Source organism: Lissotriton helveticus, chromosome 6 (assembly GCF_964261635.1).
Source record: "Lissotriton helveticus chromosome 6, aLisHel1.1, whole genome shotgun sequence".
NCBI classification, from domain to species: domain Eukaryota; kingdom Metazoa; phylum Chordata; class Amphibia; order Caudata; family Salamandridae; genus Lissotriton; species Lissotriton helveticus.
This window is the reverse complement of record NC_136067.1, coordinates 772,275,896-772,291,846: the sequence shown is the minus strand read 5'-3', so window position 1 is coordinate 772,291,846 and position 15,951 is coordinate 772,275,896. Positions and strand designations below refer to the sequence as shown.

The 15,951-nt window shown below is 50.2% G+C and overlaps 1 protein-coding gene across 1 annotated transcript in view; it reads right to left on the bottom strand.

The window, feature by feature from the left end:
- Window positions 1-15,951, bottom strand: part of MDN1 (midasin AAA ATPase 1) — a 2,221,312-nt gene that overhangs the window by 680,691 nt on the left and 1,524,670 nt on the right. The window contains exon 67 of the mRNA XM_078648266.1: window positions 56-151. Coding sequence (XP_078504392.1) covers window positions 56-151 — 96 coding nt within the window. The remainder of the gene's footprint in view (window positions 1-55; window positions 152-15,951) is intronic.

The window sequence follows — 15,951 nt, the reverse complement described above, 5'->3', positions numbered from 1 at the left end:
GTTAACATGCACAATGGATAGTTAACTAACCCAATTGCCCCTTTAAAGTTCTTACCTGAGACTTTGTTAACAAAATCTCCAAACCGTTCAGGAATTTGGAAAGGGGGCTGGAAAGCGGAAATCCGCGTATTCTGTCCATTACCACCAACAGCTGAAGAAACAAAAAAAATGTCTGAGGACTGATAATATAGTGAAAAGAAATTATCAAATAGTCTCCCAACATGCACAGTGACTGTCCCACAAAGTAATATGACATCTGACCAGCACATGAGGGATTGAAGCATGGATAAGCAAGCAGCTTCAAGCATCAATATTCTTCACTTGCCTTCTAGACATGTCAGAGGGTGTCATTAGAGGTATTGCACTGAACCAATACATTTAACGTTGTAGTTAATGTTGGGGGAAAAATGTGTCTTCATTAGAAACTGGCACATCTGAAGACTGAATACAGAATGTGTGTAACATAGCTACCTGTAGCACCAGTAACATATCGGTTACACAACTTATAATCCTATATTTTACTTTTTAAAATTAAGAGCTTTGGTTTCCTAAAGTTCACAAGCATGTGCTACTTCTAGTGTGACTCACCAGCCAGCAAACAGCAGTTAGCTAGTAAAACTAATTGAACAGGTAGCTGGATATTACCGTATATGGGAGGAGTGGGAGTTTTTGTTGGGTATTCAAACTACAGATTCCTCACCTGCAGAACATTACCAGGCATCAGGCTAGCTCCCAGGAATTCTACACCAATGCTCCCAGCATGCCAATAAGTGGTGCTGTATGGTTCTGCGGTGACTACAGACTTTCTCCTTCTGCGCCTTCAGACGCAGACTGCAAAACCAAGTGTCTGAAATAGTGTGCACAATCCAAACTTGGGACTTTTTCCAGATGATAGTGGCCACTCTACAGACAGGGAGTTGGCAGTGCAGTAAGGAATCTGAAGTTAAATAGCGCATCCATCAGTAAGAGTATTTCCAAAGGTAAGTAACTTGTTCTTCTGATAGATACTGCTAACCACATATTCTTCAGGTTAAGTAAACCTACCACAGCAGTACTTCCCAAAGGTAGAGGATCGTACAAGTAGACCTACACCAAAAAGTCCTGCAGAAACGAGCAAGCGAAGTGACCTTTCTTCCAGATGTGGCTTTCAAGGCATTAGTGTTTTAAAAAACATATGCACAGACAGCCACACTGTGGTTTGGCAGATGTCTAGAACATTTAGTACGGGAGGGACTATATTGACGCAGACGTGCTACACCACAAGAGGGCAGCCATACAGTCTCGCCCCCTGAGCCTAAGGAGCCCACACGATTATAAAAGAGCGGAGAACAGTGTTTTCTCCATATCTGGAGCAAATTGAACCGGACCATACAAAAACCAGGGGACATTGGTCTAACTGAATCTGAACACAAGGGCTCCTCCTACTCCTTCGGTCCTAATGAAAGCGGCAGACCCATTGGGGAGCAAGTAGGCTGAAACATGTAGATCTGTTTCTATTGTGTGATGTGGGGGGGACACATTATATATCCGAAATACACATCCACCCTCATTTTTAAACGTACCCCTATCTAGGACCTGAATAAATAATTTTCTTCTAGGCAAGCAATAACTTTAGATCTGCTATTCTGATGTGGATCCCAAATAATGGTGGAGGAAAAGAACCGATGGGGGGGGGGGGGGGGGAGGGGGAAAGGAAGTGTAAAGTGGCTGAACATACAGTGCCTGTACTTTAGTTTAAAACAAAAAAAGTGCTTTCATAATCGCAATGAGGGAATCCGTTCTCAGAGTTAAAAACCGTAAAGAACAGATGTGAATCGGCTCAAAGGGCATGCACAAGAGACATGCCAAGAACAAGTCTCACAAAGAAAACACACAGTATGGGTGAGGAAACACATGGGTCAAGCCTATGACAAAATGCATCACAACTGACTTAAAGATGGTTGGTCAGGTAAACAGAAAAGCTGAAAGGGCCAATAAATAATCTACAACAGTGCACACCGCAAGACCTAGTTTGAATGATGAAATAACCAATAAAAGAACATCAAAGAGTTTGGCTTGTAAGGGTTCAGTGTTTGGATTGCCGAACCAGTTAAACTGCTACCAGCTCTCCATGTAGATGAACTTCATGGAAGGTGATATGGCCACAAAGATTAAATAAGCCACCTTGGTCAGCAAGTCAAACAGCCATCTGCCATTGCTCAATCTTCACGTATGAAGAACAAGTTACTTACCTTTGGTAACGATATATCTGTAAGAAACATTAGTTAGTGTTGGATTCCTTACCATAGAGAATGTCCCCAGGGCGTCAGACTGGATCCGGAAAGGTTTCGCTAGCAGTACCTCTGCGCGTCAGTAGGTAGCGTTGTGCGGCACTATGTCCGTCGCTGGCGTCGTATGCGCCGAGATGACATCACAGAGACTACTTAGGCACCACCCATGCGCGCTGACGTCAGTTCTGTACACAACTTTCCGTGCCAGGAATGCAGAGCCATGCAAGATACTGACCATTGGTGCATAAAACTAGGGCAAAAACAACAGTTGATGGACAGAATGCAGAACAGATCTGGGCCTAAAGCCATCGTTTTTTGCTCACCATGCCATTCCAGTTTGAACCCAGCCATATGCAAATCATTCTTGACCCTGTGCCTCATGGGAACAGTCCAGCCCGAACTGCCAAGCCAGGTCCTTCCTGGACTGGAAACAAGCATCCTAGGACTGGTTTCGGGCTTTCAGCCTTCATCAACCAGTATAGCTTGATTCCAGTGGCATAGAGAGCACGGTACTCACGTCTGAGCATACCCGTCCCACTCGGTGTGACAAATGCAAAAACAACAGTTGATGAACAGAATGCAGAGCAATATCATACATTCACCCCAGTACAGAGATCTGGGCCTAAATCCATCGTTTTTTTGCTCGCCATGCCAATCCAGGAAGGACCTTAACCCTAGAAATCAGAGCGCATAACTGGGAGGATGGGTGGGGCAGTAAGGAATATAACACTAACTAATGTTTATTACAGATATTTCGTTACCGAAGGTAAGTAACTTGTTCAACTGAAAGAAACAAGTTAGTGTTAGATTCCTTACCGTAGAATAGATACCCCAGCAATACCAACCCCGGTGGTAGGTCTGTGAACTAAGATCACACCAGAAACTCCCGGAGAACAGAACGGCCAAAGAAGCCGTCTCTCCGGACTTGGCTGTAAAGGCAATAATGCTTGGTAAAGGTATGTAGCAAGGACCACGTAGCTGCCTGACAGATATCCTGCAAAGGGACTCCCGATCCCAGAGCAGTAGTGGCTGCTGTTGCCAGAGTAGAATGGGCACGCAGCCCTACAGGAGGCTCCTTCTTAGCCAAGGAGTAACAGGCTTTAATACACAGAACAACCCACCCAGAGATGGTTTGTTTGTGCACAGCCCGACCTTTCTTGGTGCCCATGTAGCCAACAAATAGTTGATCATCCAACCGGAACTGAAACGACTAATTTGAAAAGAGAAGGCTGATCTGGAAGCCTTAGAAAGGCGGAACTGGCCGAGAGATAGCCCTTGATAGTCCCCAGAGCAGAGCCCTGCTTTGGCAGAGAAAGGAGGAACAGAAGAACTTCTTAAAGAGGGGCAGAAAGAGGATCCACAGCCTTTGCTGTGCACCATGCCACAAATGCATTCCACCTGCAGGCGTATAACGTTTTGTTGGAGGGACGCCTGGCTGCCAGAATGACATCACAGACTTCGGGAGGAAGAGCGAAAGCCGTCAACTGACGCCGCTCAATGTCCACACATGGAGGTGGAGGCTGGACAGGTTCGGATGGAGGACTGTCCCCTGCCGCTGCAACAGAAGATCCTCCCAAAGAGGCAGTAAGATCGGGGATCAATCGTCATGCTGAGTAGCTCGGGATACCAGTATCTTCATGCCCAATCCGGAGACACAAGGATGACTTGGGCCCGATCGCGCCGAATCGACTTCAGCATTCTGGGCAGAAGTGGTATAGGCTGAAAGGCATACAATAGACCGCAACTTCACTCGCGACAAAAGCGTCGCCCAGCGAGTGCCGCCTTGGAAATTCCAACGCGCAGAACTGATGACATTGTGCGTTCTCTTCGGTGGCGAATAGATCTAACCAAAGCTCTCCCCACTGCTGAAAGAGACCTTGCACCACGTCCGAGTTCAGACGCTGTGGTCCATAAAGCACAGGTTGCGGAGTTCGTTCGCCCTGGCGTTCGGAGAACCTGGCAGGTGTTGAACCATCAAGGTAATGCCTTGATGTTCCAGCCATGTCCAGAGGCGCAGAGCCTCCTGACATAAGGTCCAGGACCCCACCCCGCCCTGTTTTCTGGCATGTTGCACTAGCAGGATGCAGGAGGCCAACAGGCCCAGGAGCCGGAGGGTCATCCTGACTGAAACCCGGGATAGAGGCTGAAAGATCGGAATCATGGCCTAAATATGCCGGGCTCGCTGCTAGGGAGGATAGTCCCGAAACTGCGTCGAATCCAGAACCGCTATGATGCAGGGGAGCTTCTGAGAGGGACTCAGGTGCGACTTCAGCACGGTGATGGAGAACCCCAGCAAATGCAGGAGGTCGGCCGTAGTCTGAAGGTGGGAGACTACTGCCTGGGGCGAGCCCGCCTTCAACAACCAGTTGTCGAGGTAGGGGAAGACTGACACCCCTGACCTGCGCAGATGAGCTGCAACCACCGCCATCACTTTCGTGAACACCCGAGGGGCTCTGGTAAGGCCGAAGGGGAGCACGGCAAACTGAAAATGCTACCGGCCTACCGTGAACCGCAATTAACGCCGGTGGGCCTGCAGGACAGGGATGCGAAAATATGCGTCCTGCAAGTCCAACGCTACCATCCAGTCTCCAGGGTCGAGGGCAGCCAAGACCGGAGCCAGAGTCAGCATCTTGAACTTCCTTCCGGGGAAGCGATTGACGTCCGGTGGTCCAAGATCCCCTTTCTCCTTATTGGGGACCAGAAAGTAGTAGGAATAATAACCACTCCCAACCTCTGGCCCAGGAACGCACTCAATGGTCCCCTTGGCCAAGAGGGTCGTGACTTCCTGCTGGAGAAGTGCCAAGTGTTCCTCCGACATGCGGTGGTACTGAGGTGGCATGGCTGGAGGGGTGGACTGAAAGGGAAGGGAGTAACCCTTGCGGATGATCTGCAACACCCACTTGTCCGATGTGATAGCGTGCCAGTGGGGGAGATGATGGCGGATCCTGCCACCCACTGGCGTGAGGTGCCCCCCAAAGCTCAGATTAGGAAGGGTCGGGGGTAGAAGCAGTGGGGGCGGAGGTGGACTGACCCCCAAGCTGATTCCCAGACCTGTCCCTGGGGAAACCGCATCCATGCTGAGGCTGGTTCTGCAGAGGCTTGTTGAAGGAACGTGCCTTGGTGCCCCTTCCGTTGCCTAGAAAGGAAATGAAAACCAGTGGCTGGGCTTTTCGTGGAAAGACCTAAGTACTTGGCCATGGCCCGGGAGTCCTTAAAATGCTCTATCGAAAATGGCTTTATCGACAAAGAGGCGAGTGCCATCAAAGGGCATGTCGATGAGTGAGCTCTAGACAACTGGCGAGAACCCGGTAGATCTCAACCAGGCATGGCGATGAAGCGCCACAGTAGTAGAAATTGCTCTACCTAGTGAGTCGGCGGTGTCCAACCCACCGAATGGTGAACTTAGCCGCATCTTAACCCTCGGCAACAGCTTGGGACAGCACAGCTTGGGTCTCTGCAGGACAATGAGGCAACATCTGTGCAACTGTATCCCACACTGCGTGGGAATAGCGGCCTAATAGGCATGCGGTGTTCACCGACCGCAGCCTTAAGCTTGCCGAAGAGAACAACCGCTTGCCGAACTGCTCCACCTTCTTAGAGTCCTTATCCGGCGGAGCCGTGGGAAAGGCACTCTGGGACGTCCAAGCTTGGATGACCAGGCTCTCGGGCATGGGATGAGTGGTCAGAAAGGCAGGGTCACCCGGCGCCGGGCGTTGATGCCTGGCGACGTTCTTATCCACAGAGGCCCCTGTGGCGGGCCGGTACCAAGTGCCCAGTATGACGTCAGTGAAGCGTCATTAAATGGCAGCAGGGGCTCCGACGAAGTGGACGACGTCTGGAGCACCTCAGTGAGGGGATTAGTTTTTAGGGCCATCGTAGGGAGGTTAAGGTTGAGGACCTCAGCTGCCCGACGGAGCACCATAGTGTATGAAGCGCCCTCCTCCATGGTAGGCGGAGGAGAAGCAAACCCCGTGTCAGAGAAGACATCAAGGTCGCCGGCCTCCTCTTACTCGTCCGCCCAGTCCTGCTCAGAGTCACACTGACGAGCAAGAGTGTCCTCGGACCCCTCCCATTCGTCCTCCACCTCCGCCGTATGTGGTACAGTCCGTGGCGGCGGGGCAGGAGCAAACGGTGTCGGGAACGGCACTGGACGGGGCCGAACCGGCGCGGTGTCCCAATGCGGATCCCAGGTAGGAACAAAATTGTCCTGGAACCAATGGCATCCACTGCAGCGCCGGAGGCGGAGCCGAGGGTGGCGCTGGGCCCGGAGCCGGCAGCGTGGGACCTTGTGGCGCTGTGGCCCCCGGAGGCACCAACAGGATCCAAACACTGGACCGCAGGGTGCGCCAGCGGGAGCACGAGGCCTAAACAGGCGGTCCAAGGAAGCAAGAAATTCTTGCATCTGTGAGAGAGTCGCCGACGGACCCGGTTAAGGTGGGTGTGCCGTGGTACTCCCGGGCTCCGAAGGAGCCGCAGGGGCAGACCCCTGTCCCCATCGTCCGCATCCTGAGACCGACGGGATGACGTCGGAGAGCGACAACGCTTCTTCGACTTCTTTTTGTGACGTCTCTTACCCGAATCCGAGGGCAAAGACTTGGAGCCCGATGAGCGATAACGTTGGCCCCGCGAGCGTTCTCTGGAGCGGCCCCTGGACGGCGCTAGGACAAGTGCCAGACCTCAAGCAGCTTCCGGCGCCGCTCCCTCAAGGCTTTCGGGCCATGGCCCGACAGTCCATACAGGACCGGGAGTCGTGGTCGTTCTCCAGGCAGTAGAGACAGATGTCGTGGGGGTCCGCCACCGACACATAATGTGACGGCAGGCCCCGCAAGACTTAACACCAGGCATCCCTACGTGTACCAGAGTAGATTCAAACTTACAGGAGACAAAAGTCTCAAAAGGATAGACAAAAGGGGACTAAGGTACGTGCACTAAACAGATCTGCGCTTACTAGCATGGAAAAAGAAAGAACTGACGTCAGCGCGCATGGGTGGCGCCTAAGTAGTCTCCGTGACGTCATCTCGGCGCATACAACGTCAGCGACGGACAAGGAGCCGCACAACGCCACCTACTTACATGCAGAGGTTCTGCTAGCGAAAACTTTCCGAATACAGTCTGACGCCTGGGGATATTCTACGGTAAGGAATCTAACACCAACGTGTTTCTTTCGGATAGAGCAGGTAATGGAGACTTGGATGTAGGACACTGCTCTGGTGCAAACCGTGTCGCAACAGAAGTAAAAGGGCCTTTTTACTTTTTTCCTACTATTAACCTCTTTTTATCCATACCAACTAGGTGTAGGAGAGTGGGGTCTGCAATCCTATGGTCACCCCAGATTTTTGCTTTTTGCTTCACTGGTTTACGACTTTCCCTGGCTGTGGGCCTGCTAATCAGACCCACAGCCTAGCTGTTCTCTCTCTAAAATTTACAACCATGTACTTTAGGTGCATTTACCAATTGGTACTGGGCCACCGTATCAGTCCCTGTACCCAGGGCATAGGTGTACCCAGAGCCTACCAGGGGCTGAAGCATGTATTATGCCACCCCTGGCTGGCCACCTAAATCTGACACAACTGGCTGCATGACAGCTGGGGCAAGGTGGTGTAAACACCCTTTGCTGTAGATATAGTATACCTATATATAACCCTAAAATGGACACATATATTCCTATCAGTCACTCCTATGGAAGGCCTTATCAATCCTGAAGGCAGAGTGCTTGGAATTATGTGAGATGGTGCTCTGGCATGAGCTGAGCCCGTTTGCAGCTTGCGGAACCAAGTCCTAATAGCTGTTCCATGATAACGCTATACCATATACTCTTAAGTGCATTATCAACCTCGCGGTAAAATGCTAACTCTGGTATAACATTATCAAAACATGTCGAGTAAGGTGTCATACGATTTGGAATACTACCCCCTCGCCAATTCTGGCGACGGGGGTAGCATTCCACCCTTCTAGAGGGACACGACATGTATGTAACTGTGAACCCCGGTTAAAGTTAACTCGAGCCTCAGCATCACAAAATGGATGCTGCCACCACAGACACAAGTCTGACCTCCTGCTGCTGGGAGTCCTTTCAGCGAGGATGGCTTGGACAAAGGGTTTCCTGTCTAGGGAGGTGCTAGCACCACCCCAGACAGGATTTTGTGTATTGAGGTAGGGAGGCCTGAAAGGAATGAGACATGCCTGGGGCACACAAGGTGCCCTGTGCATACACCGGTTCAAACCAGTTGCTGGGGCATCCCAACCCCAGCTCTGGCGGGAAACCGGACAAACGATAGGGGGTGTAACCACCCCCCTTCCTGGTCCCACCCAGGGGAGGGACCTAGTCAGTGGTGCAGCCCCCTTTAGGAGAATAAAGGTAGGAGCTGGTCCCATTCCAAATTAGATTATCCTGAACTATTCAACACGAAGAAACTCTGGCCTTCGACGTTCTGCTCCACAGAAGACTGAAGAATCTCCCTTGTGGACAAGGAGTGTCCACCCTGCAACTGCAGGCACCATCAAGCGTCCAGCGGCTTCACTTTGTCGTCTTCCCTCGAGGATCCAGACTTTAGAGCCCGACGAGACCCGGATTCCCAGACCTCTCCGACCTCTACCGACATCTGCAGCAAAGCTGAGACCCGTGGGTGCGACGAGACACGTGGGACCGGCCATCTTGAACAAACCTGCACTTCGCTTCCAGCACGACTCCCGAGGTAAACTCGAGCAAGTGCTTTGGGGACTGAGAAGCCCCAGCCCAGTGCAGCCCCTGCACCTAAGATCAGCCCTCCAGCATCCACGAGACCTGCGTGGGGCCCTTCTGCTTTGTTGCTGCTCGACGCGTTGTATGGTCACTTGCCGGCTGGCTAGTGGCCTCCTAGACGACGAACCTTTGAAACTTCACTGCTGGTCTGGTTGCTCCAGACTGGCCCTTGCTCCCTTCCAAAAGAGGGGCACCCCGGACTCTCCTAGTCCGCACCAGATGCTTTCTTCACTCACCGCGTGGGTTGCCTTTGCCAAGGCCTGTTGAGTCCAATCCCGGATCCGACACCGCCGACAGCGAGAGCCTGCGTGGTACAGCTCGTGTCTCCATCCTGGTCGTCGAAGACACCTCCTGGTCCACGTGGCTGCAGAGGCAAGCGTCCACTCTTCACCTGATCGCGACATCTGGTTCCTTCCTGGTTCCACTCCAGTCACTGGCTAGTGACTGTGAACATTGTCCCCTCTGCTTTCAGGTCTCCTTCTTCAACAATCCACCCTTGGATTGCACCGGACATCTTCCTCCTGGTCGCCTGCAGCATCTTTTCTTTCAGGCTCCATTGACTTCAACGCGAGAACCCAACGCACTTTGACACCTATGCACCCGCGGCCCGTGGGTGAGGTAACAAGAGCATTTCGGTGCTCAAGGGTAGTTTAACTGTCCTAGTGTCCAGTTCCACAGTCGTTTTAGTCCTACCTAGTCAGGATTGTCCGTACTCACCTTTAACTTGAACTGTACTGTCCATAGACGTTGTTACGCATCTCGCGTGTGAGTTCACACTCTGCACACGCATTCCGTGGGCCTCCTATTACTTACCTGAAGTTAGTATAGCGTGGTCCCATCGATCCTACAGTCTCTGGACAGCCCCATTCCTTTTATCGACTCTCACATTCCACTTACTTAGTATATGGTTTGTCGTGCCCCTAGGGCACCATTGTAATTTTGTGCAACTTGTAGTATTTTTCGTTAGAGATTGTCATGTGCTTAGCCCTCTGACCTCATAAAGAGTTCAGAGGTGTTGTTATTAATAAATATACGGTTTATTTTCATAACAACCTGTGTGGTGTCCTTTCATCTGGTATTCAAGGGGTTATATTGTGGTAAAACAGCTGGCTTCACATGACAAAAGAGTTTAGCCTAAGACTGCTTTGTCCATGCTACCATTAGGATAGCTGGTCTATAAGGTTGACTTACAACCAATCACCATAAGGGTTGTTTGGACTGATACAAGGTGATCACTAGAACTAGTGAGCATCATATATCAGGCCAACTTCTCACACTAGGAGCAAGAAGAAAATAGTAGCTCACTAGCTAAGTATTTTTAGCATCACTTTCACCACTCCACCAACACTGCACTACACTTTTTTTTCACAAAAAGTGCTCCTACGTAGTTTCGCAAGTGGCAGCACGCCCCAAACAGTAGCAGTTTGGGATGGCCCCAATGATCAAGCATCTCACCTAGGGGCAACCCTAGGTGAGTGAGGGGACACAAGAAAAGAATTTTCTTTTCTCAGATTCAGGGTGTTTTTTTTGCACATCTAGCAAAATCCCCCACCTTTTTCTCTTTGGTTGGGTTCTTGGATCTGTTATCTTGGTTACAAATGCAGACAAGGTGGTACCAAGGAGGGACTAATAAGCCTAATAACGACTGGCAAGCTCGAGTTTTGTAAGGACAATGACAGACGCCAATTAATATGGGCGAAGTGTGGGTAGGGCTTCAAAGCCATACTCCAGTAATGCATGCCTCGCAGCAGCACATGCGCTGCCCAAGGTCAACCTAAAAAGTATTGACACTTGGCATTATCAATGGCAGCAAGTAGATCTAACCAGGGCATGCCTGTAGGAGAGTGGGGTCTGCAATCCCATGGCCACCCCAGATTTTTGCTTTTTGCTTCACTGATTTACGACTTTATCTGGCTGTGGGCCTACTTATCAGACCCACAGCCTAGCTGTTCTCTCTCTAAGTTACAACCATGTACCTTAGGTGCATTTTACCAATTGGTACTGGGCCACCTTATCAGTCCCTGTACAGCATACCTTAGGTATCCAGGGCATAGGTGTACCCAGGGCCTACCAGGGGCTGAAGCATGTATTATGCCACCCCTGGCTGGCCACCCAAACAGACACAACTGGCTGCACGACAGCTGGGGCAAGGTGGTGTAAACACCCTTTGCTTTAGATATAGTATTCCTATATGTAACCCTAAAATGGACACATATATTCCTATCAGTCACTCCTATGGCAGGCCTTATCAATCCTGAAGGCAGAGTGCTTGGAATTATGTGAGATGGTGCTCTGGCATGAGCTGAGCCCGTTTGCAGCTTGCGGAACCAAGTCCAAATAGCTGTTCCATGATAACGCTATACCATATACTCTTAAGTGCATTATAATCCTCGCGGTTAAATGCTAACTTTGGTATAGCTTTATCAAAACATGTCGAGTAAGGTGTCATACGAATTGGAATACTAACCCCTCGCCAATTCTGGCGACGGGGTTAGCATTCCACCCTTCTAGAGGGACACGACATGTATGTAACTGTGAACCCCGGTTAAAGTCAGACATAGCCTCAGCTCCACAAAATGGATGCTGCCACCGAGACACAAGTCTGCCCTCCTGCTGCTGGGAGTCCTTCCAGCAACGGAGGCATGGACAAAGGGTTTCCTGTCAGGGGCGGTGCCAGCACCATCCCAGACAGGATTTTGTGTATTCCAGGTAGGCAGGGCTGAAAGGAAGGTGACTGCAAGTGGCACCCCGGTGTTCAGTGTGCATATGCCGGCTCAAATCAGTTCCTGGGGCACACCAGCCCCTGAGCTGGGGAGAGACCGGACAAAGGAGAGGGGTGTAACCACCCCCCTCCTAGTTCCACCCATAGGGCAGGACTTAGTCGCGTGCCAGCCCCTTTTCTTAGTATAAAGATAGGAGCAGGCCCCCTTCCCAAATTAGATAATTCTGATTCTTGAAACTACTTTCCACGAAAGGAAATCTTGACTCTTCTGAAGACTCTCCCTTGTGGCTAAGGAGTAGCCACCCTGCACCAGCAGGCACCATCGAAGCTCTTGCGGTTTGCTGAAGTCCATCCTCCGGATCAAGACTGCCCAGCTCGACGAGACCCGGTTTTCCCTCCATCTCTGACCTCTACCTACATCATCCAGCACAGCTGAGATTCGTGGGTGCGACGAGACCCGTGGGACCGGCCATCTTCAAGACCTGCACGACGCTTCTCCAGCACGACCCCCGAGAGACCCTCGAGTAAGTGCACTAGGGTTTGAGAAGCCCTAACCCTAAGCAGCTCCAGCACCGAAGTCCAGCCTCCCAGCATCCACGAGATCTGCGTGGGGCCCTTCTGCTTCCTTGCTGCTTGCCACGTTGTCCGGTCACTTGCCCGTTGGCTAGTGACCCTCTTGACGACGTACCACGACGATTTCACAGCTGGTCTGGTTGCTCCAGACTGGCCCTTGCTCCCCTCCAACAGAGGAGCACCCTGGACCCTCCTGGTCCACTCCAGACGCCATCTTGAGTCCACCGCGTGGGCTTGCCTTTGCCAAGGCTTGTTGCTCCAATCCTGGTTTCAGCAGCACCGACAGCAGACACCCTCGTGGGACAGCTCGCCCCTCCATCCTGGTCGCCGACAACGCCTCCTGGTCCGAGAGACTGCAAAGCCAAGCGTCGCCCACTCACCTGGTCGAGGTGCCCTCATCCGGTGCCATCCTGGTGCCCATCTGATCACTGGCTAGTGATCAAGAACTGAGTCCCCTCTGCTTTCAGGTCATCTTCAACTCCGATCCAGGCTTGGATCCCATCGAACTTCATCACTGGTCGCCTGCCAGCAACTTCTTCTTTCAGGCTCCATAGACTGTAACGAGGATTCCCGACATCTTTTGAACTCTATGCAGCCGCAGCCCCTGGGCTAGGTAACTCGAGCATTTCGGTGCTCCAACGTAGGTTCACTATCTAAGGGTCCAGATCCTTTTTCGTTTTCAGCCTAACTGGTCGGATTCGTCCGATAACACTAACTTTACGAAATCTAGCATCCATAGACTTCTTCCCGCATCCCGCGTGAGAGTGCACACTCTGCACCCGATCTCCCTAGGCCTCCTGCTCGTAATCTTAAGGTTCAGTAGTGTAGTTCTAGCGATCCTGAAGCCTCTGGATCTTGTTACTTACCTGCTAGTATTTCGCATTCCACTTTTGTAGTATATGGTTTTTCGTGCCCCTCGGGCATTTGTGTAAATTGTGCAACTTGAAGTATTTTCTTAAGAGTTTTGTATTGTGCTTAGCTCCCTGACTCAAAACGAGTTCAGGGTAGAACTGTTATTAATAAATATCCTATATTTCTATAACAACTTGTGTGGTGTCCTTTCATTTGGTGTTCAAGGGGTATATGTGATGGTAAAACAGCTGGCTTAACACACCCTCTAGAGTTTAGCCTGAAGACTGCTCGTGTCCATGCTACTAGGATAGCTGGTCTGAAAGGTTGACTTACAACCAATCATCAATAAGGGTTGTTTGGTATGATACAAAGTGATCACTAGAATAGTGAGCACTATATATCAGGCCAACTTCTCACATTGCCCCATTGACCAAAGACTGCCTCTGCCACCTTGGTAAGGACATGCCACATTTGGTCTGTCACAGAATGTTTTCTCAGTTTGCCCACTCTAGCATTTAGGGACCCCTGATAGGTGGTTGGCAACCAGGAAGACGCTCAACCACCTCCAGAAGAAAAGTGCCTCCTCACACAGAATCCAGGACCCCTCTCCACCGGTTTGTTGCAGTTACACATGGTGGTCATGTTGTCCATGAGGATCTGCACATGCCGCCCTCTGATGGCAGACAGAAAAGGTTTAGGGCCAAAAGGATCGCCCAAATCTCTAAAAAACTGATCCGGATTCAGATCTCCATGGAATACCAGAGGCCTCTGACCTCTACCTTTAGCAGATGCCCTCCTACAACCCTAACCCAACAGCAACATCGCTGTCAGAACTGTAAAATGTGGATGGGGGAAGATAGAATGGCTCACAGTTGGTAAGGTTGGCATCTACCACCCACCCCTGCAGATCCTGTGTCGTCTCCTCTGGGTTTTGAATGGAGTTTGAGAGGCGGTCCTGAAGCTGCGCCCCCAGAGATCTGAGGATACATTATATAGCTACATGTGCCATCTGGAGTTCAAGCTAAGGAGGACAATAAGCTTCAGAGTCATCTTCACTCAAACCCAGGACTGATGCCAAATCAGGATCAAATTCTGAATATCCCAGTATCACTGAACAGGAGTAAAGGTTTGAGTGCCACTGTGCCCCGAATCATCCTGATGAATGAAATACCACATGTGGGGCTCACGTGTAACTACAGTACGTTGATGGTAAATCCTAACAAAGTCAAGAATTCTAGCTGTCATCCAGAATTGTTATATGACTAGAGGATGACTTCAAAATTACTCATTGAGGTACAGGAATATTCGCACTTTCAACCTCCAAAAATGGGCAGTGACCACCACCATCATTTCTGTGAACACCCAAGGGATGGTGGTAAGGCTGCAAGGGAGAATAGTACATTTGAAGTGTTCCTGGCCACCTTGAACAGTAGATAGTGCATGTGGGACTGTAGGATGGATATAGCATGTTCTGCAAGTCGAAGGACACCATCCAGTCTCCGAGTCAGAGAGAGAATTTTGAGTGGTGTTCAGTGGGCGAATGCTCAATATAAGCCTGAGGCCTCCATCGTTTAGAAAGAACAAGTGATGTTAACAGCAACCTCCCCCGTTCTTTGAGTTCAGTATCTTCTCTACGGCAAAATTGGACAACAGAAGATTGATTTCTTTTACCAGTTTTGGAAATGTTCCTTCAAATGTTGCTCCAGTGAGCAGGAATGTGGGTTGAAGAAAAGAGCAAGGGCATAGTCCATTTAAACAATCGGTAGCAACCATCTGTCTGAGATAATGAATATATCCAGCCAGGTAAGAAATGCTGTGTCCTGCCTCCTACCAGGAAGGAGTGAGATTGGGAGGGCAAACTAAAGCTGGTGTGTCATGTGCCAAAAGGACTGGGTCAACTGCAGCAGTACAGGTTTGGAAGGCTGGTGTTGTCTATAAGCTAAATTACTGCAATATACTCTGTCTTTTATGTATCAATGGCCCCAGGGAATGTGTTGTGGTGCAACAGTTCTTAAACCGTTCCAGCGCTAAATCATCCTTTTCTCGTAAGAGCCTAGGGCCATTGAAGGAGATGTCCATTCACGACACCCGTATTTCTCCAGAAAACCCAACGGATCTGGTTAACGCATGCCTTTTGAGTACTGGTGCCAATAGCTCTGCCATGTAGTTTGTAGTGTTCATGCCAGCCTGCAACTTCTACTTGGCTGCACCCTGACCTTCATGTGTGGGTTAGGCTAAAGAAGCCCTGAGGTCCCTCAGGACAACCGGCAAGATATTGCTGGCCATATTCCATTATGCGTGGGTGTTCCTCCCCATGAAAAAAACTGCATAGATTGATTTGAGCTCTAGATTAGCCAAAGAATTTGGATTGACCTTACTTGTTGAGGCTTGTACAATCGGGCTCTCCAATGTAGGATGATTGGTCAGGAAGTGTAGGTCACCGTGAGCTGGTCTATGTCACCTAGCCGCAGGTCAACTGAAAGGCGGGGAAAAGCATGGATTGGACCTTGTAGCCATAATGGCATCAGTAAAGGGTTTAATTAAGGATTAGAGGTAGTAGGACGTGGTTGAAGAATCTCAGTTGACACATTTGTTTTTATCTCCTTGTCGGGCAATTGCAATTCTAGTGTGAGAGCTGCAAACAAAGCAGTTTTGTCCATTTGTTGACCAAGTGGAGTCAAGCTCCTGATAAATCTAGGTACAATGCATCATCATCATAATGAAGGGGTAGCACTACCTTCCTTTTCATCATCATGGTCATCATCCATGTTCTGAGGTACACTAACATACTG